This window comes from Garra rufa, chromosome 6, assembly GCF_049309525.1.
Source record: "Garra rufa chromosome 6, GarRuf1.0, whole genome shotgun sequence".
NCBI classification, from domain to species: Eukaryota; Metazoa; Chordata; class Actinopteri; order Cypriniformes; family Cyprinidae; genus Garra; species Garra rufa.
This window is the reverse complement of record NC_133366.1, coordinates 37,963,302-37,987,777: the sequence shown is the minus strand read 5'-3', so window position 1 is coordinate 37,987,777 and position 24,476 is coordinate 37,963,302. Positions and strand designations below refer to the sequence as shown.

At 35.5% G+C, this 24,476-nt stretch overlaps 1 protein-coding gene across 4 annotated transcripts in view; it reads left to right on the top strand.

Moving 5' to 3' along the window:
- Positions 1-685: 685 nt before the first annotated feature.
- Positions 686-24,476, top strand: part of tbc1d1 (TBC1 (tre-2/USP6, BUB2, cdc16) domain family, member 1) — an 88,008-nt gene continuing 64,217 nt past the window's right edge. For 2 of the 4 annotated variants that reach the window (XM_073842827.1, XM_073842824.1), the window contains exons 1-2: positions 686-918; positions 22,246-22,542. In XM_073842827.1, coding sequence (XP_073698928.1) covers positions 781-918; positions 22,246-22,542 — 435 coding nt within the window. In that variant the 5' untranslated portion in view covers positions 686-780. Of the gene's footprint in view, positions 919-7,951; positions 8,083-12,613; positions 12,734-22,245; positions 22,543-24,476 lie in introns of those variants that run through there. The other 2 variants (XM_073842825.1, XM_073842826.1) reach the window with 2 other exon arrangements.

The following is a 24,476-nucleotide window of genomic DNA, read 5'->3' as shown; positions in this document are numbered from 1 at the left end:
ATGCTGTAAATTGATCAAAAGTGATGATAAAGACATTTGTAATGTTACAGTTTCAGATAAACGCTGTTCTTCTTAATGTTCTATTCATCAAAAAACTGAAAAAATTCTACTCAGCTTTTTTTCAACATAATAATAATAAGAAATGATTTGTGAGCAGCAAATCAGAATATTAGAATGATTTCTGAAGGATTGTGTATATATATATATATATATATATATATATATTCAAATAGAAAACAGTTGTTTTAAATAGTAAAATATTTCAAAATGTTACTGTTTTTGTAATACTTTGGATCAAATAAATGCAGGCTTGGCTAAAAACATAAAAAATTGTTACTTTTGACTCGTACTTTAAATATAGAAGTATAAAAGTTATACGTTAGGATTCTTAGCAAGTTCAAAAGAACATTTATCTGAAATTGAAAACATAACAAATGTCTCAACTGTCAGTTTTGACCAATTAATGCATCCTTTCTAAATAAAAGTATTAATTTCTTTAAAAAAAATAATGCTGACCCCAAACTTTTAAACAGTAATGTACATATGAAATATTTTACTGAAGAATAATAGAAGAATTAGAGTTAAATTAAGGGGTACAATGAAGTACTATTTTGAAAAATACTATGATACTTATTATTAACAATACTGATACAGATTAATTTTTTTCTTTGATGGTGCAAGGTTCGAGATCACCCTGTGGTGCTGCAGATTTCAGCCAATTCAGTGTGTTGCATTCTGGACACGGCAGGCCCGGGAAAGCCATGGGATCCATTGCAACATATGGTTCTGTTTGATCACAGGCCTCATCGTATCACCAAACTCATTCACAACAGCCAAGAGCCCAGCTATTTTGGCTGTCTGCTCAGAGAGGAGAAGAAAGCAGCCTGCTATGTATTCCGCTGCCAGGACCAGATGAAGGTAAGGGGACATTTTTTGGTTTAGCAGCATGTGATTGATCAATATGTACTTAAAACGTAGTTAAAGTGCCTGTGCGAAGCAAAGAGAAATCTGACAACGCACCAAGAGACAAGACAGAGCAGGTTGCTTTAGGTATGAAACATAGTGTCAGCTTTATAATGTCATTTTTTAAGAAATTCAAGCAATAAATACCGTTTTGTGGCTCTTTAGTGGGTCATGACAGATTGTTGTATTGACTCAGTCCAACCGGCACGTGAACCTAGTTATAGCACGAAATAAACATAAACGAACATCAGAAGGAATCTTGTTTAAACCGTGGAAAGATTCAAGTTTATGTCCATCAGTGGTAATCTACTCTCCTGTCTGGTTTATTTGTCGGACAAAAATGGCAGATTCTGCATTATGATTGGTCAGACCACCTGTCAATCAAACTCCTTGCTAAGGATCAGTTGCGAGTTATAAACTCAGAGTTGCAAGTTTTTTCTACATCTCAAAATTTTGACTCTTTTTCTATTTGTAAGTTTACATCTTTTCCAGAAATTTTAGATAACCTGACCTGACCACATGCACATGCAGAATTCTGTGAGATGTCAATATGCAATCATAATGTATAAACTTGAATTTATGAGAAAAAAGTCTAAATTGTGAGATATAGCCTCACAATTGTGACCCTGAACCACAAAACCAGTCTTAAGTAGCCTGGGTATATTTGTAGCAATAGCCAAAAATACATTGTATGGGTCAAAATTATCGATTTTTCTTTAATGCCAAAAATCATTAGTATATTAAGTAAAGAAAGATCATGTTCCATGAAGATATTTTGTAAATTACCGTAAATATATCTAAACTTAATTTTTGATTAGTAATTTTTGATAAGAACTTAATTTGGGCAACTTTCAAGGTGATTTTCTCAATACTTCGATTTTTTTGCACCCTCAGATTCCAGATTTTCAAATAGTTGTATCTCAGCCAAATATCATCCTACCCTAACAATCCATACCATCAATGGAAAGCTTATTTATTTACCTATTAACCTTATGACTGGTTTTGTGGTCCAGGGTCACAGTTGTGAGATACAAAAAAGATCACCTTTTTTTTAGAGTTTTATTTTATGGAGAAAATAAATTTCCAAATCAAGCAGTGTCACTATAATAATACATTGTTAGATTTGAGATTGTTGTGTTTGTGGCTGTTAGAGATTTACCATAGGTGTTATTATCTCATATGACTTTGAAGTGAATCTCTTTTGATGAGGGAAAGCTCAGATGTCTAAATGTCAACCCTCCCTTCTTATGGGTGTGTGCATCTGGGCATGAGGTTTGTGCAAATAAGACACAGTACCATAACAGCACAATGACAATCAGAGTAAACAACCATAAATTCATTTTACAAAAGTGGTGCCCAGCAAAACATTCCACCACAATGCTATATAGTGTTGCTAGGTTGCTTCTTATTAATTGGGCCATTCTAGTCTCAAGGGATAATTCACCCAAGAATTACAGAAAAATATCGTCATCATTTACTCACCATCATGGTTTTATGATTTCTTTTCTACTGTGGAACTCAATAAAATATATTCTGAAGAACATTGGGAACCAAATAACATTTTCACAGACATCCATTGTATGGAAAAACACATATTTTTCAAATTATCCTTTATATTCAACAGAAATCATACAGGTTTGGGAAAACATGAGGGTGAGTAAATGACAAAATTTTTATTATTTAATCATTTCCAGGTCTTAGAAATGTAATGGCTCACATCTCCTCGGTTTGATCAATCACCAAAGTTTAAAATAACAATTGTGATACTTACCTTAACAAACACCACTAAGCATCAAGGTTAATGAAAGGGTGCAAATTCCATGTAAAGTTAAGGTTATAAAAAGCAGTTTATGTGTATAAATGTGGGTTCACGAGAGAAAAACGCTCATTTTGACCTTTGATTCCAGCTTCACAAATCCAGTTCAGATCGAAATACTATTTTGTAAAATAAGGGAACAAAAGGATGTCTTTATTGTAGCAGTAAACCATTGTGGTTTATTACAGTGGATAACATTTTCATGCATATTGACTTGTGATGATGGAGAGTCTGAGATACGAATCGTGAAGCTTCCTTCATCAGCCTGCATTTAGGCAGGATGTAGATCTAAGTTGTCATAGTAACCATTTCCTGTGTCAGTGAGCCAGCCACAATGTGGCTACGGACTCCTGGGGACTCTTTATTGTCGTGGTAAACAGGCAGAGAGATAGACAGGTGTTTAGGTCACAGTCTTTTGACCACCTGTTACTCGTATACTCGCTTTCCAAAATCAGTGTGCGCGTGCAAACCTGAATGTCTGAGATGTCAGAGACCATAGTGGTGTTCCCTCAACCTCACCTCATGTTCTTTTTTTAAACTGAAAAACAACAGTCGAATGACCTCTTTATTTAACAATAAATTATCAGGTTTCATGTTAGCTTTTCATCGGCCAGTTTAACCATAATACTAACAAAGATAATCTTTCATGTGAGACTGAGACCTCACAGCTGTGCTTCAGCCTTTGGCTCAACAGCTTAGCATATACCACATAGCTTTGTAGCCTTTCATGTTGTTCAGAATGTCTCTGTAATATCAGAGTGACAGCTGTGAAAATAACAAGTCACATTTAAAGGGATAGTTCAGGCAAAAAGTAATATTCTGTCATAAATTATTCACCCTCATTTCGTTCCAAACCCGTAAGACTTTCGTTCATCTTTGGAACACAAATTAAGATATTTTAATGAAACCCGAGAGCTTTCTGACTCATAAATACAACCTGCAGTAATATGATTTATTGGCTTATCATGTTTGACCAATAGGTGTCAGTTGTTATCAAATCAATGTGTTGTGTTCTATGTGAGATGACAATGGCACACACAAAGTTTGGTGTCAATATACCAAAGCATTGCAGAGATACAGCAACACATTGTCATGTATGATGCCAAAATGAAACAGTGTCATTTTGGCATCATGCCTCAAATTCGTTGCTGTGGTATGCGTCTATCAACACAAAATCCATAACTTTTTGTCAGCATGGTTTGAAGATGATATGATTCGATTTAGGTGAAAATCGGACCAACGGTCTGGGAGGAGTAGGTTTTTAAAGAAAATCAAAATGACGGACAGGAAGTTTGCCTGACTATGGCAACATTGGTATCACTGTTCTCAGCATGACCCAAGGAGTCTATTAATACCTCTCAAAATATAGTCTCATTACAATAGTCCAAATTCACAGAAAGCTATTAGCATTTTTTTTAATTTCATTATAACTTTTGATCACAAGGTGGCACTGTCTCAACTTTTTGAGTACTTTCAGGTCATGGTCTCAATGGTACACACAAAGATTCATAATGGTACACCAATGCATTCGTAAAAAGTAGCATTTTATATCATAATACTCTATTGTAGTCAATGGCAATTTCATGTTTTGTTCAATTATAGCGCCACCAAGAGACACAATCCCAACAAATTTATTATGTGTGTCAATTTGGTGAAAATATCTCATTTTGTTTTGGAGTTATAGACATTTTTATATATGAGAAGAGAAAAAAAATGACAGACAGCTGACTTTGTTTGCCTTTTTTGCCACTTACTATCAAAATTTTGGCAATTGGGCAGTAGTGTTAAGCCGGCATGCTATGTCCGAATTTCCTACGATGGTTTTGTGTCGATCTGAGTAATGGCTTCTAAGATATTGGCAATTTTTTTTTTGTGGCATTTTTGCCTTTATTGTGATAGGACAGATCAGAAGTGACAGGAAGTAAAGTGGGAGAGAGATAGGGGGTGGGATCGGGAAAGGTCCTCAAGTCGGGATTCGAACACAGAATGCTCGGAGCGCAACGGCTATCCCTGCCGACTTAGAAAATGTTTTTTAAGCGCTAAAATGCAATGTTGCACAAACCATAAGGCAAAACCTGGCCTATTTCATTTTACCACTAGTTGGCACTGGCTCGAAACTTCTCAGGCTCCTTCTGTAATGATCTCTGGAAGGAAGGACCCAAAAGCAGAAAGAATGCTTAACTTCAATTTACTGAAATACAATAACAGTATGAGCCAAATGGCTCCAAACCAGTTCTGGACATGGAGACAGGAGAATAATTAAACAGGTAACATCGAGATTTGGGGCAGTCCATCAGTAGCCAAATCCAATCCACAAAACGAAAGACAAAGTCGAGCAGTCAAGAAGATCGGGCTGGGTGCAGACAGATCAATCCAGAAAATCCAAAACTCACATTTCAAACAGGCAGAAGGTCATAACAGCAAGGCAATCCAAAATGCGAATGGAACCCCAGGAAAATCCAAACTCCAATGCAAGTAACAGTCCAGTAGGTCAGCAACTTGAAACTATCCAGATCAGCAGATTCTGAAGATAAACAGATTACCACAACACAACTAGACAAAAAGAAAGTCTGTTAAGTTAAACAAAAATAACTTAATATCATAACTGAAAGGAAAAGAAAAACAAACTTAACAGCGGCAAAATAACAGAACACACTGGCAAAAAGCAAGACAAAAACAGAGTAGATATAGGAGAGAAAATCAAACAGTGCAAGAAAACAGGTGTGTGATAACGAGCAATCATGCTGATTAGGAAACACCAGCTGTGCGCAAACGCACATTGAGGAACCCAAAACAAAAACAAACACAGACAAGAGGAAGATCAAACCCGAGTCCTGACACCTTGCTGCATCATGCTGATGACCCATACCAAGTTTCGTAACAATACGTCAATGCGTTCGTAAAATATAGCATTTTACTACAAAATTCAAAATGGCCGACACCCAAACTGGCTGACAAACCATTCAGAAGTTATAAGCAAACATATGCATTTTTCATATTTCCTGACCACTAGGTGGCACATCACCGAAACACTGCAGGTAGTCTCAGGTCATGCTTTCAGGTCAAGTTTGATCTCAATACACCACACCATTTCGGAGATATAGCCTTACATTCATTTTTGCATAAAAAAGTAGATTTTATGAACAATAAAAATAGCGAAAAAACAGAACCTTACGATTTTTTGAATTTTGTCCATTCGACTCAGCATGAGCCAAGGAATCAGAGGATTTTTTTTCCTTCTGTGTCTTTTGGTTTAAAAGTTATTAGCATAAACATGAGTGAATATTTGGACAAGTGGTGGTGCTAGAGAGTTTGAGTTAGAGACTCCAAACTTGCTATGGTTAAAGTTGAGACTGTCCTCTATCAGAGTGCCAAATTTCACAACTTTCCCGCAAGTGGCTCTATGGGCTGCCATAGACTTCCTGAGCGGACCTTCAGTGCTTGGCTCCTAATTATCCTGGCACTTCCAGCTTTACAATGTAAAGGCGAGTGTTTCTTGTCATCAGTCCAAAACAAGTCCAATGAAGTGCCGACGTATTATGATTCAATTGGATTCATCTGAAAGAAGGTAGTCAAATACAACTAGGATGCTTGAAGGGTGAGTAAATCATGGGCTAATTTTAATTTTTGGGTGAACTAACCCTTTAATTTGTTTTCCGAAGATGAATGAAGGTCTTACAGGTTTGGAATGACATATAATTTTTGGGTGATTTATATCTTTAATGATTAGAGAAATCCAGTATACATGACCAAAGAGAAACCTGTTTCACCACATAATTGGGTCATAACATTTTGATAAAAAATTCAGAGGTAAAAAATGTTTAAAGAATGAATGGATGAATTGTTCACAATAATATCAATACCATATATTTAGAAAATAGATACAGTGAATTTTTGGCCCCCAAAAATGAGTTTGTAGTAATGCAAATTGAGCAACTGAGAAATATTTGTAGAATAAAATGAATAGGCCAGAAAAACTTGCCTCAGGTTAAACAAGAAGACACACTGAAGACAGTACAGTTGTAAAGAAAAAAAACAAAAACAAGATTGAATTATGTAAAATAACATGTCTCAATGAATATCAACATTTTTGCTAGGGCGAACTCTGTATTCATTGGATATTCGTAGAGTGTCCCTACTAAATTCTGCACTCTTGTGCAAAAGTTACTGGGTTTACTGACTTTACATAACAGGAGGGAAATGTGTTTGCTGTTTCTAGTAAGGGAAAAACATTAGATAGATATCCGTTACAGTGTCAAGGGACCTGATCAGTTTAAGTAGGACAGAGATAGTAAGAGATAGTGGGAGATAATGTAAAAAATATGCCACAAAAACCTGCCATGGGATAGAAGAACAGTTGTTTAAATATATTAATAATATAAATAACATGTCTCACTGAATATATTTAATTTAGTTTGGAATTTTAGAGAGTCACTTTTGTTCCACTTGTTTGTTGAAAACAATGCACAGGACGCTCTTTGAGTCATTCTTAAATTATATAATATGATTGTCATGAGTGCGCTTGTCATTAAAACAAACGACATAAATACTAAGATATTCTAAAATGTTGGTTTAATAAATAAAATGTTAGGCCTATAATTTGCAATGAAAAAATGCTATTTTCTACAGTCTATCAGTTTACATTACTTTCTTATAATTCAAAATTTGTAATAAAAAAATAAATGATTAAATAGAAAAATGCACACGTATACAGTCTGTAATTTGTAATGAAAAATAATTTTAGAAATAGAAAATGCTTTAAATGTATCCAACTTTACAGGATTGTATACAACCCTATCTGCCACCAGGTGGTGGTCAAATCCTGAACTTGGAAAATCTAACGCATGGAGCGTACATAATTATTTCAGCCAACAAACGATTAATATTATTACTCATAAATTTTAACCCTAGTCTAAACTTAACTAAATTGGATTTTATTTATATTGCAACTACATTATTGCAACTCCCCTTCCAAATGATCTAAACTAAACATATTGTAAGTAATTGTAAGTTTAAGCTTACAATTTAACACTTTCCAGCAAACACAAGATTATCAATAGACAGCCCGGGAAAAAGTTTCTGTATCCCTGTGGATGTGATATGATCTGAGACCCCAGTGTAATTTTCTCCCATCATGTGAATGTTACCGTCACATCCCACTGAGCGCCGTTCAAACGGCTACACACACTACAAACTCCCAGTAGTTTCACTTTCTCCATGAGATCTGGATGGCTGAAGCGATGAAAGCGCGCTTTCACATCTTTCATTTACTCCGGAGGGATGTGAAAAGCGAGCAGGAAACCGTGAGTACCTTTACAAAGTTTGTTTGGAACTTGTTTAATTGGAAAGTGTAATGTTATGTGTATTAGCATGGTTAGCTAGTCGGTTAGCCACCAATGAGAGTTTAGTGAACACTAGCCCACTGAAAAATAATTAATACCGTTTTAATTTCATTAAATTGTTTCTTTTTCCCACTCGTGAAGAGCGAACAACGAGTGGTTAATATAAAGTGTATGTAGATAAATTCACTTTCTTTGTAAAGTTGTCTAAGTATTTCTAGTTCCAAAACTTACCGAGCTGCCTGTCTAGACTGCGTTTCTGGGCATTGATTCTAATGTTCATAACGCGCTGAAGGGCATCACGATGCTGACTAGGTAGGCAGCTCACTATGTTTTGAGACGGATCCAGTCTGTCAGTTTGCTAATAAAATAAGAATTCTAATGTGATTAAAAAGTGTTATTGTTGATTAAGATTGGCTTAATACTAGTCTAAAATAATCTATGTAAATAAAAACTGTATATGGCGGTTTTAATATTGATAATTCAGTCAACTGTAACAGCTGTTAAACGTTCATTTATCTGTTTGTAGAAAGAGATGATTTTTCGAGTTGAGATGGTTTAAAGAAGTGCTTTATATGTAGTGAATTCAACATAATGTATCAGTGTTGAGAGCAAATGGGTGGTGAAGTTTGTTCAGTGCAGTAAGTGTGCTCATTCAAATAGCAGTCTGTTCATAGACTATTGTAGAGTAAGATTGATGGAGTGTCAGATGTGCTGTGAGAGGAAGGAACGCCAAGAACAAGATGGGGAAGTGTGCATGAGCCATGTCAATCATTTACATCGACTATAAAAAGCTGTTTTTGCTCATGAATGAAAGAGGGCGATAAATATAATTAGTCATTTTCTCCTAGCGTGTCATATTCTGTTCAATATTGTAATGGTCATCTGATTGTCTGGCTTCTATAACATTGTGTTTTGCTCAGTTCAGTAGTTCCATCAGGTTTTCCTGTAGTGTTTTCAAAGTGCTGCCTCAGGTTCTTTAGTAAATGGAGCACCTCATTTCTAGGTGTGTGTCATAGTCACATGTCACACACTCAGTTCCACCTCATGTGATTGGTACTCCCTCCTTCTTTTGAACAGTTCCGCAACCTGTATGTATAATATACATTTTTAACACTGAATTTAAAAACCTGCAATTTTGCGTGTGTGGTTTGTATTGTGGTTTGATAGTAAGTCTGTGTGTGATATAGCTAAAAAAATATACAGATAAAAAATTATAAAATAATATATTTATGAACAATATTTAGATTATACATACTGTATATGACCCTGGACCCCAAAACCAGTCATAAGCTGAATAAATAAGCTTTCCATTGATGTATGGTTTGTTGGGATAGGAATCTGAGGGTGCAAAAAAATATCTAAATATTGAGAAAATTGCCTTTTTAGCAAGTTTTTAGCAATGCATATTACTAATCAAAACTTAAGTTTTGATATATTTACAGTATGAAAATTTACTAAATATCTTCATGGAACATCCTAATGATTTTTGGCATAAAAAGAAAATGTATAATTTTGACCTATTCAATGTATTTTTGGCTAATGCTAAAAATATGTGACCCTGGACCACAAAACCAGTCATACGGTTACATTTTACAAAACTGAGATGTATACATCATATGAAAGCTCAATAAATAAGCTTTCTTTTGATGTATGGTTTGTTAGGATAGGACAATATTTGGCCGAGATACGTCTATTTGAAAATCTGGAATCTGAGGGTGCAAAAAAAAAAAAGAAATACTGAGAAAATCACCTTTAAAGTTGTCCAAATTAAGTTCTTAACAATGCATTTTACTAATCATTTTGATATATTTACAGTAGGAATTTTACAAAAAATCTTCATGGAACATGATCTTTACTTAATTTCCTAATGATTTTTGGCATAAAAGAAAAATCTAAAATTTTGAACCATGCAATGTATTTTTGGCTATTGCTACAAATATACCCCAGCGACTTAAGACTGGTTTTGTGGTCCAAGGTCACATATACCTGTGCTACTTATGACTTGTTGTGGTCCAGGGTCACATATTTGATCAGATACATTTAGCATTGCCAATAATTAAATACAGTTTATATAAACAAAACAGTAAAATTATTGAGTGAATCAGTTTTGAATCGTTTCATTGACAGTTAAGTGAATCGAGACTTAGTCTATTTGGAGTTTTAATGAAACTGTTCTAATTTTTTATTATTGTATTTTAATTTGAAATCAAATTCTAAATTGTATTATTTGCAGAATTTAATTGTTCTAATAATTATTATATTTTTTTAATTATTCACATTAAAAACAAACTTTTACATTGTTAGTCTAGTCTGAGTTTTAAAAACACAATTATTTTTATTATATTGTTGAATTTATATATTTTTTTAATATACACTTGATATACCAATATTTTGTTAATTTTAAAAATAATTTGATGTCATAAAATAGCATGTAAAATAAAAATACTTTAAGATAAATATAACATTTACACTAAAGGTTTTTAAAGAAGTCTCTTCTGCTCTCTGAGCCTGCATTTAAATACTATTTAAAATAACTGTTTTCTATGTAAACATATTTTAAAATGTAATTTAATCCTGTGATCAAAGCTAAATTTTTAGCATCATTACTCCAGTCTTCAGTGTCCCACGATCCTTCAGAAATCATTCTAATATGCTTATCTGCTGTTTAAACATTTATTATTATTATTATTATTATTATTATCAATAGGGAGGGGAAGAAATGAATAGTTTTACTTAGCAAGGATGCTTTAAATTGATCGAAAGTGAAGCTGAAAAGAAAAGAAACCTGAATTTTTTTTTCAACATAGTAATAATAATAATAATAATAATGTTTTTGGGCAGTAAATCAGAATATTAGAATGATTTTTAAAGGATAATTTGACTGGAGTAATAATGCTGATAATTCAGCTTTAAAAAATTAAAATAGTAAAAACTATTCAAAATTGTACTGTTTTTGCTGTACTTTGAATCAAATAAATGCAGGCTTGGTGAGCAGGAAAAAAACTTAAAATCTTTTAACTGGTAGTGTAACATTGCAGGATATTGATATTGTTGACAGTGCTTAAAATGGCATGCCAGCCACCCATATATGGGCTGTTCTTTGCATTTTATCTTATAATATGACTAATTACGCTGTTTTAGTTGAGTGGTGGTTGTGGCAATTAAATGACATCACCGTCTACTACAGTATGTCCTCTTTCTTCCTGTGACTCGATGACCTCAATAACCTAAACTTTGAGATAGCGGTCTTTTGAGTGGGTGTGTGGGCGGTTTGCGCTCATGGGAAATGTGTGCGGAATATTCATGTTGTTTTATCGCACTGTTGATTTTAAAGTCTATAACACAGAGAAATATGACAGATGCATTAATGTAAATATTTGTGAAATGGCACACAGTGATTTAAAAGAATGTTAAAGTATCTTTGACATTTGTCTAGATTGTTTGTCCCTGAAGTTTTCCAGCATTGTGTGTATAGGTGTGTGTATGCGTGTCTGGATAAAGTCAAAGCTGTTTTTTTTTTTTGCTGGGTTGTAACTGTGTGGCACTTCCCAGACTCCCTTGTGTTCGGTCTATCTCTTTCTCCCCCTCCCTTGTTTAGATGTTAATGGGTTTGGTGTTGCATCAAAGTGCTGAGGCGAGCTATTTTTCTTAATGATTATGCCAACAGAGATGTTTAAACTGTTTGTGACTCATCAACGGTATTTGTAGTTAAAAGCGGTTCAACGTCAGTTCACTTTAACTGGTTTAAGTTGTTGAATGAGCCCAGATCTTGGTGCTTTGTTTTGCTAATAATGACCTGATTTTCACCAAGGCTGCCTGCCACTTTCACTCCTCCACTGAGGGACAGGAGCTGTTTGTTAGGAGTTTTTCTGCTCCTCTGTGTTCATGCCAAACTGAAAGGGCACTGACTTCTCTTTATTTTTGGATTACTCACTGTTCCAGCCCTCCTGACTTCCTCTGTGTGAGTGAATGTGTGTTACTGAGTAAGAACAGACCATGTGTTTGTCTGTCTTAAGTGTTTCTGGGCACAGAAAACCATGGCTTGTTGTTCATGACAGAGAGGTATGCACTAATAGTGCAATCAGAGATGTGAAAAGGTGCCCTGAAAGTCAGAATGCATTTGAATTTAATTTCATGTGATGTTTTCATGAGATTCACCCATAAACACATTAAGTATCTCCATTACTGTGAGCAAACCTCCACACAATTAAACAGTGTTTTCACAGATAAAGCCATTCCAGGGAGAAAAGAAGGGAGGAGGAGAGTATGAGAGATTGTAACTTTGCTGTTACTTAAGGTGATCTTCCCAGAAGGATGTCACAGTGCGGTGCTCTGACTGAACTTCATTGTTCTGAATCAGCAGGGCAGGCGGAGCTAGAATCAGCCCTAGGTTCTGAAAAACAGAGGAACAGCTAAGAGAAGCAGAGTGGGAGGGACAGAAAAGAACAGAGAATGCTTTGAGGGACTCACACTTATACCATTTGAAGGTAGAGGAAAGTAAAGGTGAGCACGCTGTAAAGTAAGGGAAACAGATATAGACGAGATGAGGGAGAACACGGGAAGGTGACGATCAGGTTCGGACATGCCTTCTCTCCGCAGATGGCTGAGTCAGGTGAGTCACGCAAGTGTGTATGAGAAAGTGTACATTGTTATATGATCATGACATTTCCAATGTAACGTAAATAGTATGTAGTGTATATGTTCTTTATTTGTTTACCGGTCATTTGCATGACAACATGGTTTCCAATCCTCCTCAAAAACTAGTATAAAAGAGTCAAATGTGACCCTTGAAGCATCTGAACTGTGTGTGGTTTGTTAGTCTTATTTCAAACAGAATAAAGACATTGTAGTCTTCTTATGCATAGTTTTAGCTAGCAGCCAACAGGCTGTTGTGCAAGACAGACCTTGTTGCTACTTGAATATACAAGTTCATCATCTTTGGCACAAAAGCTTGCAACCTTGGACTCATGAGATTATTAACAAAAAGACTATGTGGCTATGTTTAACATAGATTGAAAGTCTAAATAACATTTGATGATTAATGATCTTCTGCATTGTGGTTTTCCATTGGAGAACATCATTTACTGGATTTGTCGTTTTCACTAGTTCAGGCTGAACTGTGCGCTTTTTAGGATGTTGGTTAAATTTCTTCCCATTTAGTTGTTTTCTTGTTGTTAATCTCTTCTCTTAAAAAATGGCCAATGAGATTACTCTCTCACATTTCGGTAGCCAATCAGATTTCTTCATAATGCTGCGCTAAATAGATTAAAGCTCATTTTTGGATGAAGTAATGCTTTAAGCAAGGTACAAGCAGATCTTAAAATTAGACGAGGGATTACTGCAGCTTTGTGAAACACCGTTATACAGATAAAGGCTATTCAGGTTATTTTGGGAGGTTGAAATTGATAAAAGCTTACAAAACTAAATTCAGATTAACTCTGTGGGTGTGCTGCTGACAAATCTTAGTATAAAACTTTACAGCTGATTTGGATCCAGACTGAATCAGGGAAGTTAACATGAAACTCATCATTTTTAATTACTTATAGTTATATGTGACCCTAGACCACAAAACCAGTCTTAAGTCGCACAGGTTTATTTGTAGCAATAGCCAAAAATACATTGTGTGGGTCAAAATAATAGATTTTTCTTTTAAGCTAAAAAATCATTATATTAAGTAAAGATCATGTTTCATGAAGATATTTTGTAAATTTCCTACTGTAAATATATCAAAACTTTTTTTGCACCCTCAGATTCCATATTTTCAAATAGCTGTATCTCAGCCAAATATAAACAAACCATATATTAGTGAAAAAAATGTACTTGTTTAGCTTCAGATGATCTCTGATGAATTCAAAAAAAGACCCTTATAGTTTTGTTGTCCAGGCTCACATATGATAGTTCACCCAAAAAGGAAAATTCTGTCATCAGTTAAATCAGGGGTCCCCAAACTAAGGCCCGGGGGCCGAATGCGGCCCGCCCCCACATTTGGACCGGCCCTCTGAACAATGATATATTTTTGTTAAATGTGAGCCAAATCATCCCAATTAAAAGAACCAAACACTTAAACTACTTCACTCTGTGTGCACTAAATGAATTTAATAGAAAAGTTTCACAATTTGAGTTGAATTACTGAAATAAATGAACTTTTCCATGACATTCTAATTTATTGAGAAGCACCTGTATATCTTTTGAAAAGAAATGATCATTTGTCTGTCTGGTGCATAAAAAATAAACTATTCTAGCATTAAAAGGTATAATAAATACAGGTAAAATCATAATAAAATAATAATAATAAAAGTAGTCAGTCCAGCCCATGGAATTTTCTTTTATAAACTGACCCGGCCCCCCATTAAAGAAAAGAAAATTATGTGGCCCGCTCAGAAAAAAGTTTGGGGACCCCTGAGTTAATGAAGACAGGATTTTCATTTTTGGATGAACTATTCATTTAATATGTACAATTAATCAATACACTTTATTCCAAAGTAAAATAACTGCTTTGTAATTGTTGTTTGTGATCACTTGTCAAAATGGTACATTTACAGGTGCATCTCAATAAATTAGGATGTTGTGGAAAAATTCATTTATTTCAGTAATTCAACTCAAATTGTGAAACTTGTATTAAATAAATTCAATGCACACAGATTGAAGTAGTTTAAGTCTTTGTTCCTTTTAATTGTGATGGTTTGGCTCACATTCAACAAAAACCCACCTATTTACTCTCTCAACAAATTAGAATACTTCATACACATTTTTTAGTGAATTATTGGCCTGCTGGAAAGTATGGTAATTTACTGTGTATGTACTCAATATTTGGTATGGGCTCATTTTGCTTTAATTGCTGCCTCAATTCGGCGTGGCATGGAGGTGATCAGTCTGTGGCACTGCTGGTGGTATGGAAGCCCAGGTTTCTTTGACAGTGGCCTTCAGCTCATCTGCATTTTTTTGGTCTCTTTTTTTCTCATTTTCCTCTCGACAATACTTCAGGTTCTGGTCTGGTGAGTTTGCTGGCCAGTCAAGCACACCAACACCATGGTCATTTAACCAACTGTGCTTTTGGCAGTGCTGGGCAGGTGCCAAATCCTGCTGGAAAATGAAATCAGCATCTTTAAAAAGCTGGTCAGCAGAAGGAAGCATGAAGTGCTCTAAAAAAAAATTGGTAAACGGGTGCAGTGACTTTGGTTTTTTAAAAAAACATAGTGGACCAACACCAGCAGATGTCATTGCACCTCAAATCATCACAGACTGTGGAAACTTAACACTGGACTTTAAGCAACTTGGGCTATGAGCTTCTCCACCCGTCTTCCAGACTCTAGGACCTTTGGTTTCCAAATGAAATACAAAACTTGCTCTCATCTGAAAAGATGACTTTTGACCACTGGGCAACAGTCCGTTTCTTCTTCTCCTTAGCCCAGATAAGATGACTCTGACGTTGTCTGTGGTTCAGGAGTGGCTTAATAAGAGGGATACAACAACTGTAGCCAAATTCCTTGTCATGTGTGGTGGCTCTTAATACCTTGACCCCAGCCTCAGTCCATTCCTTGTGAAGTTCACCCAAATTCTTGAATCGATTTTGCTTGACAAGCCTCTCAAGGCTGCGGTTCTTTAGGTTGGTTGTGCATCTTTTTCTTTCACACTTTTTCCTTCCACTCACCTTTCTGTTAACATGTTTGGATACAGCACTCTGTGAACAGCCAGCTTCTTTGGCAATGAATGTTTGTGGCCTTCCCTCCTTGTGAAGGGTGTCAATGATTGTCTTCTGGACAACTGTCAGATCAGCAGTCTTCCCCACGATTGTGTAGCCTAGTGAACCAAACTGAGAGACCTTTCTGAAGGTTTTTACATATGAGTATTTCCAATATGATTTAATTGTGTTTTTATACTTAATTTTTTTTTCCTTTTCTTTTTTTTTGCCTGTGAAAATTAATATTAGTTCAATAACCTACTGTTCTGCAGGTTTTTCCTTTGATATTATAACAGTAATTAAGAATAAAAGTTAAGATTATGCTCAAAGTATGCAGAGGTCTTTTTAGCGGGAGCTGTTGCCATGGTGAATCATAATTTCGGAGCTCCATTGATCATGTCTTTTCATAGTTGTGGTGCAAGCGCTAAACTCAGAGTCAACCTACTCAGAGTGGATAGAACTTAGTAAAGAAAGTGTGCCTTACTCTAACGCTCTTTATGAGCAATATTTATTCTTTTTCTTGTTGGATTTTAATATTCTTCTAATACTTGGTATTGTGGCCATCTTCATTTCATCTGTTCTTCATTATTTTGCTAGCCTTCTTGCTGTTGGCTGAGTAGAAGTCAAATGTTAATTTCATTACTCTCATTAAGAAATGCAACCGTTTAGAGAGTAATTATGTGAAAAGAGCACTAGACTATGTGGAAAAAGCTGCTGCACATTGAAAAAGACACTGAATGATATTTATTTAATATGTCAAATGTTTGTAAAGTCATGTAGCCTACACCCATAAACCTTTTGTGGTTAAAGCTTGATTTAATTGTGTTTTTATACTTCTTTTTTAGCTGTTTTTTTTTTCTTTTCTTTTTTTTGCCTGTGGGATACCATGAAAATTAATGTTAGTTCAATAACCTACTGTTCTGCAAGTATGCAGAGGTCTTTTTAGCGGGAGCTGTTGCCATAGTAAATCATAATTTCGGAGCTCCATTGATCATGTCTTTTCATAGTTGTGGTACAAGCGCTAAACTCAGAGTGGATTGTACTTACTCAGTTCAGCTGTTCTGAAACTGAACAGTTTCCCATCTCCGGGTAACTCAACTCACAGTTCAAGTTTAAACGTAAAGTTGGTTGAACCCTCTTATTGAAACGGGCCCCAGATGCTTTTGAGGATGACATTGAACTTCCCCATGCGGGTCAAAAAAGCCTCTTTGAATATTCAGGAAGGGAGTAAACTGCAAAATTTAAATTCAGGTCTAGCTCTAATTTGGTATGGAAAGCCCAAGTTTTATTATACAACCATTGTCCTGCTGAATAAAGTCACGTTAGTGTCATCTATAATTATTAATGAGTAGTAAAAGATGTAAAAACACCTGATATTTTGGATCCACTAACACTAGACAATGGTTGATTGTGCTTCTAGATTCACAGTAAGACTTTCAACACCTTTATCTAAGACAGAGTAACGGTTTTTGGTCATGATGAATCAGTATCCAGCATAATATCCTGGTCTCATATCCTGAAATACTGATGATCAAGCCCAAGCCGTCTTCTCATAAACATGCACACACACTTTGACTTATACACTAGTGTAAGCTGAATCAGATCCAGGCACATAAAAAAGAAAAAGTCATTGATATCTATCTACACACAAGGTACCACATGTTCTGAAAAAGCACTCATTCAAAAACATTCAGCTTTGATTAGCCAAAGGGTTTGGACCAGACTGCCTTCATAGTGGCCTTTTGAAGAGTGCTATAGCTGATCTTATTATTGAGCAATATCTCTAAATCTCAATCAGATAGAAGTGGGTGTAGTAAGTTAAAAAAAAAACAGCACTAATATACATATGCACAGAACCAGTTAACTCTGCTCTCTGCCCTACCCTCTTTCTTTGTGTACATATGCTCAGACTGTGGCCACAAAACATATTTGAACACTTTAAGCCACAATCAAACTAAGTTGCATCTGCATACAAATGATACAATTTTTTTTTTTATAACTAACTTCACTTTTAACCAGTTTGACAAAGGTAATTTGCTGTTGGTGTAGGAAGTCAGTTCCCTTCCAGTTTACACAGGTTTTGACATATCACATTAACTGTAAACATATTCCACTAACATTTGAGAACTAGAAAGTGTCCAGTTACTTACTGTCTCCATTTTATTTGAAAAACAGCAATATTGTGAAATATTATTGCAATTTCTATATTGTTTTCCTATTTTAATATACTGTAAATATCATTAATCAGCCATTACTCCAGTCCTCAGTGTTACATGATCCTTCAGAAATCATTCTAATATGTCAAATATTGAAATATGCTAATTTATTATCAGTGTTGAAACTGTTGTGCTGCTTAAAATTTTATTTGGACAAGTGATACATTTTTCTTTGATTCTTCGATGAGCAAAAAGTAAAAAACATTCAAAATAGAAATCTTTTCAAACGCTATGGAAGTTTTTACTATCACTTTTATCCATTAAACAAATCCTTGATGAATAAAAGTATTCTTTTATTTTTAAAAAGGAAAAAACTTACTGACCCCAAACTTTTGAATAGTAGTGTATATTGTAACACAAAATTTCTATTTTGAATAAACACTGTTCTTTTTAACTTTTTATTTATCAAAGAATCCTACAAAAAAGTATCACATGTCCCAAAAATATTAAGCAACACAACTGTTTCAAACATTGATTAAAAATCATATTAGAATGATTTCTGAAGGATCATGTGACACTGAAGACTGGAGTAATAATGCTGAAAATTCAGTTTTGCTTCACAGAAATAAATTATATTTTAAAGTATATATCAATAGAAAACTGTAATTTTAACTTGCAATAATATTTCACAAAATCACAGTTTTTTTCTGTACTTTTGATCAAATAGATACACCCTCGATGAGCATAAGAAACTTTTTTTTTTATAAAGCATTAAAAATCGCACTGATCCCAAACTTCTGAATGACAATGTATGTAAGTGTGTTGGTTTAAGAATGTGGGGGTCATCATTTTCTCACCCTAATGTAGTTCCAAACTTCCATGATTCTCTTTCTCCTGTAGAACACAAAATAAGATATTTGGAAGAATATTGGTATCTAAATAGTTTTGGTCCCCATTGATTTCCATTGTATTTCAAAAAATATAATGAAAATCAGAGGGAACCTACACTTGGTTACCAATATTCTTCAAAATAGCTTCTTTGTTGTCCTACAGATGAAAGAAATAAATGATACATTTTCAATTTTGCTTGGACTGTCTCTTTAATGCTTTGAATTGTTGACACCATTCAGGGAACCCATCAACTAGTCAGTTTTGAAAATATTTTAATGATCCATACTTGATAAATACAACTTCCTTTGACATTTTGTGTCATTCATATGCTTAAATATTTAATCCAATTCTTCCCAATGAGAGAACGGCAGAGAATGGCTAGTCTTAGTATCTAGCTTTCTGATATATATATTTTTTAATTTTCATGTGTTTATTTATAGCTGTTTACAGAGGCATTTTATGTGTAAAATACAACAAAATTGTTTGCAGCATCTTAACTGGGACGTGTCCAATGTTTGGGTCCACTGCACAGTCAGCCTTCCAGAAGCCTACTTCAAAGTTCACTCACTGTTTTTACCCCTTAATAATGTTTATGTCCCACAAAGTGTGCCAATGTTATACTTTAACAGTTATTGAATGACAATACAAGAGTCAGTAGATGGATGCTTGAATGATTCCATCTATGCTTGTAACATTTAGCACTTATGAAACAACTCCAAATTGAGCTTGTGCTATAGCCCAAGGTATTTTCCCAATGTTCGCTATTTTCTCCTGGGCCAGCCTATTTGGCGTTTTGTTTTTTTCTGTGGACATTGCCTAAATAGACTTTAACTTCGCTCTGCATTCCAGTGAGTGAAAGATTTGATTAGCAGAAAAATAGTTATCTGCAGTTAAATGCTGCAGTTGTCTGGTGCAAACTCTACTGCCCTTTACAGTGAGGTGACCATTTTTCCAGTAGTCTGTCATAGTGAACTATATCTGAAGTAGTGTTTTTTTTATTACCGGAATTGTCTTGATTAATATAAGTACATGAGCGTGCTAGGACAAGTTTGGTGTAAACACACCAGCTCACATTAGCCACTTGACTTGCATTGGCTCAACCTCTGGAGAAAACAAAATTCCAGTTTAATAGATGCATCTGTTTTGGCCTTGTTAAAAGAGGATTTTTGGAAAATATCTCCAGCACTTTTTAAATTTGAAAATGCGCTCTGTGGAAAATCATCTGGTTTGGTGGTAAATGCTTTGGTGGTTTCAGTCTTTAGTATTTTGGAAGGATGTTAAAGAGTGGTACTGCTTTGTTAGTGCGGAATAGCCTTTCCTCCATGGAATTTAAAGTCATACTGTTACTGTTGTGCATACTTGAATAACACATCCTTTCATTTGTCTTATAAATAGAAATGATACGTCAAATTGTGACTTTTTGTGGTCTGCTATTACTTATATAAGCGATCAGACTTACTATTTTTGTCTGCTAAAGCAAAAACAGCTTACACTGATGGACCCAAGCCATATCAGAAATCTGCAAAAGCATAATCTTTATAATTTTCCTAGCTAGTAAGAACATTGTGAGGAAATGTATTTGTGGGTTTATTGACCTTCTGTCATGGAATGACGTGAAGTTAATACTATTTTCTAACTAAAAGTGGTGATGTTTTGCAAGACATGGTTACAGGCGGTGCGCCAGAGTGTCTGTCACACCATCATTGCTGATGTTTATACAGTAGTTCTGAACCCTCCTCCTCGAGAATGACATTTACACTCAGATTTTCCTTATGGTAATCTAACTCTGAAAGCTTATGAAATCTTGTTTCCTCCAGCACTAAAATCAGAGCTACTAAACTAGCAATGATAAAGGTTTTAGACATATTTCCCAAAACTGCTATTCAGGGTAATGTATGGAAATGAATAATTAACATGGATTAGTTAAATGTTAAAGTTAAAGGTGCACTATTAGTGCCATATAAGAACAGAATTGAGTTCCTCAAAGAACCTTACAGTGAACATTTCTATTTTTATAACCTTTTTCCACTGAAAAGAACCTTTTGTGCAATGGAACGCTTCCATAAATGTTCTTCATAGAACTGTGGATGCCAATATAGAACAAAACAAAAAATAAAACAAAAAGGTTCAAGGGATAGTTCACCTGAAAATGAAAATTGGATGTTTATCTGCTTATCCCCAGGGCATCCAAGATGTAGGTGACTGTTTCTTCAGTAGAACTCAAATGAAGCTTTTTAACTCAAACCATTGTGGTCAATGGTTACCAAATCTTTAAGACTAAAAAAAAAAATACACAGACAAAACCAAATTAAACCCTGCGGCTCGTGACGATACATTAAGGTCTTAAGACACATAACGATTGGTCTGTGCAAGAAACTGAACAGTATTTATATCATTATTTGCCGTTGCGATGGATCAAAGTAAGTAATGATATAAATACTGTTCAGTTTTTTGCACAGACCGATCGTTTTGTGTCTTAAGACCTCAATGTGTTGTCACAAGCCACAGGGTTTCATTTGGTTTTGTCTGTGTCTGGTTTTTTTTTTACTCTTAAAGATTTGGTAACCATTGACCGCCATTATATGATTGACCGACTGCAACGGTTTGAGTTAAAAATCTTTGTTTGTGTTCTACTGAAGAAACAAAGTCATTTTTGGGTGAACTATCTCTTTAATTGTTAAAAGATTAGTTCACTTCCAGAAACAATGGCAAAATAAATCTTACAATTTACTCACCCTCATGTCATTCAAGATGTTTATGTTTCTTTCTTCAGTCAAAAAGAAATTAAGGTTTTTAAAGAATACATTCTGGGATTTTTCTCCATATAGTGGATTTCAGTGGGAGCCAGTGGGTTGAAGGTCCAAATTGCAGTTTCAGTGGAGCTTCAAAGGGCTCTATGCGATCCCAGCCGAGGAATAATGGCCTTATCTAGTGACACAATTGGTCATTTAATAGAAAAAAAAATTAAGCACAAGTGTTCATTTTGCACAAGCTCTGCTTACCTATGACTTCACGCATAACGTAATCATGTTGGAAAGGTCACACATAGTTAGTTTCTCATCTGTGTACATTGGTTTTAAAAGGTTTCTTTTCAACTGAAGAAAGAAAGAAAGAAAGAAATGAATATCTTGGATGACATGGGGGTGAGTAAATTGTCAGGAAATTTTTATTCTGGAAGCAAACTTAAATGGCATTCTTCTCCAACCCTTTTTTCTCCCCCTCCTGTAATATGGCATGGTGGATATGGCCTCTCTACTTTATAGTTTGTGGCTGCAGAGAATAGGGCATTTCTACAGTCGCACTGGTAACTTAACACGTTCGTCGTCAGCATGACCTTTAAGGTGTTAGATTACGTTGAGTACTTGACCTCATTGTTTTTTTGCATCTGTCTTCCAGGTTCCAGAGATCATCAGCACCCTCAGGCAGGCTGGCAAAAGTTCTGCCCGACAAGAAGACACTCCCTCATCCCTGCCTAGCAATGGTCAGCCAGATGCCTCTTGCTCCACAGCAACAACAGCTGATGCAGCAACAGCCTTTGCGAAGAAGTTTGAGGTGTTGTTTTGTGGCCGAGTGGTGGTGGCCCATAAGAAAGCACCACCTGCACTGATAGATGAGTGTATTGAGAAGTTTGGACGTGTCAGCGTCACAGGATCACTTGCAGCGGGCATCAGGCGGGCTTTCTCGCTCAATCAGGTTCCACTCAACATGTTTTTATATTCTTAAAGGAAAAGTTCACTTCCAGAATAACAACTTCCTGATAAATTACTCATCCAAGATATTCATTTTTGAGGAAAACATTATATAGAGGACTTCAATGGGAGCCAACGGATTGAAGGTCCAAATTGCACTTTTAGTGCAGGGGCTCTAAACGGTACCAGCTGAGGAATAAAGGACTTATCTAGAGAAACCATAAACAACAATAAAAATGTATGTACTTTTTAACCACAAATTTTGCACTAGCTCGACCTCACGCATTACGTAATCGATTATGTAATGTGCGAAGATGTGCATCGCAGAGGTAGTGCAAGACAAGGGTTTGTGGTTAAGTATATAAAAACTTTTTTTTCTTTTTTTTTTTTAGAAAATGAAAATATTTTAGAGCCTGATTTAAACCTGACTATTTTTTAATACGTGAGCCGTTATAACAGAAGTTCTCAACTACAATTCTAAGTTGTTTGAACTACAGAAATTAGTTTAGATTTATCTTAATGAAAAAAGCAACAAGGCCGAAGCATGTAAACTGCATTGTTTGTTTATTCAGAATGGATCACAAATAGATCCGAATGAAAAAAAAAATAGCCTAAAAAAACCTGAACAATGATAAACACAGAAAATGAACAAGTAATTAACTTTGGATGGCATATTTAATAATAAATATGATAAGTTTTAGAATATTTTTAAACAAAATAAAAATTTTAAAGCCTATTATAAAACGTAGTGCAAAACAGCTTCATCCTAAAAACTAGATTTTTAGCAATGATCTAAAACATGCACAACGGACAAGAAAGAACTTGACCTAGTCTATAGGCATATAGCAAAATCAATGTAAATCGAATAATTTGAAAACACAACAAATAGGCCTATTTTGATATTTTCAAATGTAGGCATTAGTGCAAAAACGCGGAGTCACATCGAGGGACAATGGGGATGGGTTAATAATGCAGGGTAGCCTACAATGATTACACTCCAATAATAAAAAAATTAACATACAAAATTAACAGAGTAACATCTGATTTAGACTAAATAAAAAAGTCTTATTAAACTGAGGTGATTCAAACACTCCAGGTTGACGGCACGTCAGTTCTGATGGCAGCCTCCTGCCTGTGTATGAGCCTGTAGATGAAGTGTGGGGAATTGATTAGGCCAAGGTTATATGCTGCCTGCTATAGGCCTACATATAATGTAACCATTTTATAATAGCATATTAATCACAAAGTTATAGCCTACTTACATGGCTCTACATGTTGTCATGCAGGAACAAGATTGCGTCCACAGTAGCTGGTTTCAGAGCGGTCCTCCTCTGCTCTATTGTCCGGCCAGCTGCACTAAACACCCACTCACTGCTGCTGCTGCTGCTTGCTGGGATGCAGAGGACGGATCTTGCCAGTCTGGCTAGTTTTGGGTAGATCAATTCGTTGACTTTCCACCATTTCAGTAGGTCCCTGTCGCCATCCATGGTATTCCTCTGTGAATTGTACACGGCCATTTCATCCTCCTCTGGTTCGTTATCCTCGTCTTGGTTCTCCCACTCTGCAAAGTCGGAGTCTGTCCTGGGCCTGGCTGCTGGTGGTGTGAAGCCAGTACTGCCAGCCGCAGCAGCATCTTCATCCATAGGCAAGAGTAGGGTGCGAACGTGGGTATGTACTTCAGATATCTCTTCAGGAGACATCATCCTCAATTTGTTGAATTTTGGCCAGAGGAAAAAAGAGCAACTTTGTGCAGCATGTTCACCTTGATTTTTTGCAGTATGAACTCGACATGTCTCTGGCGCACAAAGGCTTGCTGCGGAGAGTCGGTGGGAGAGGGTTCGCAATGTTTCTTCAGTTTCTCAATCCAAAGGCAGACCAGTTTTATGGTTGTATATTTATCGCCCTCCAACTCTCTCTGGGCATTATAGAATGGCTCCA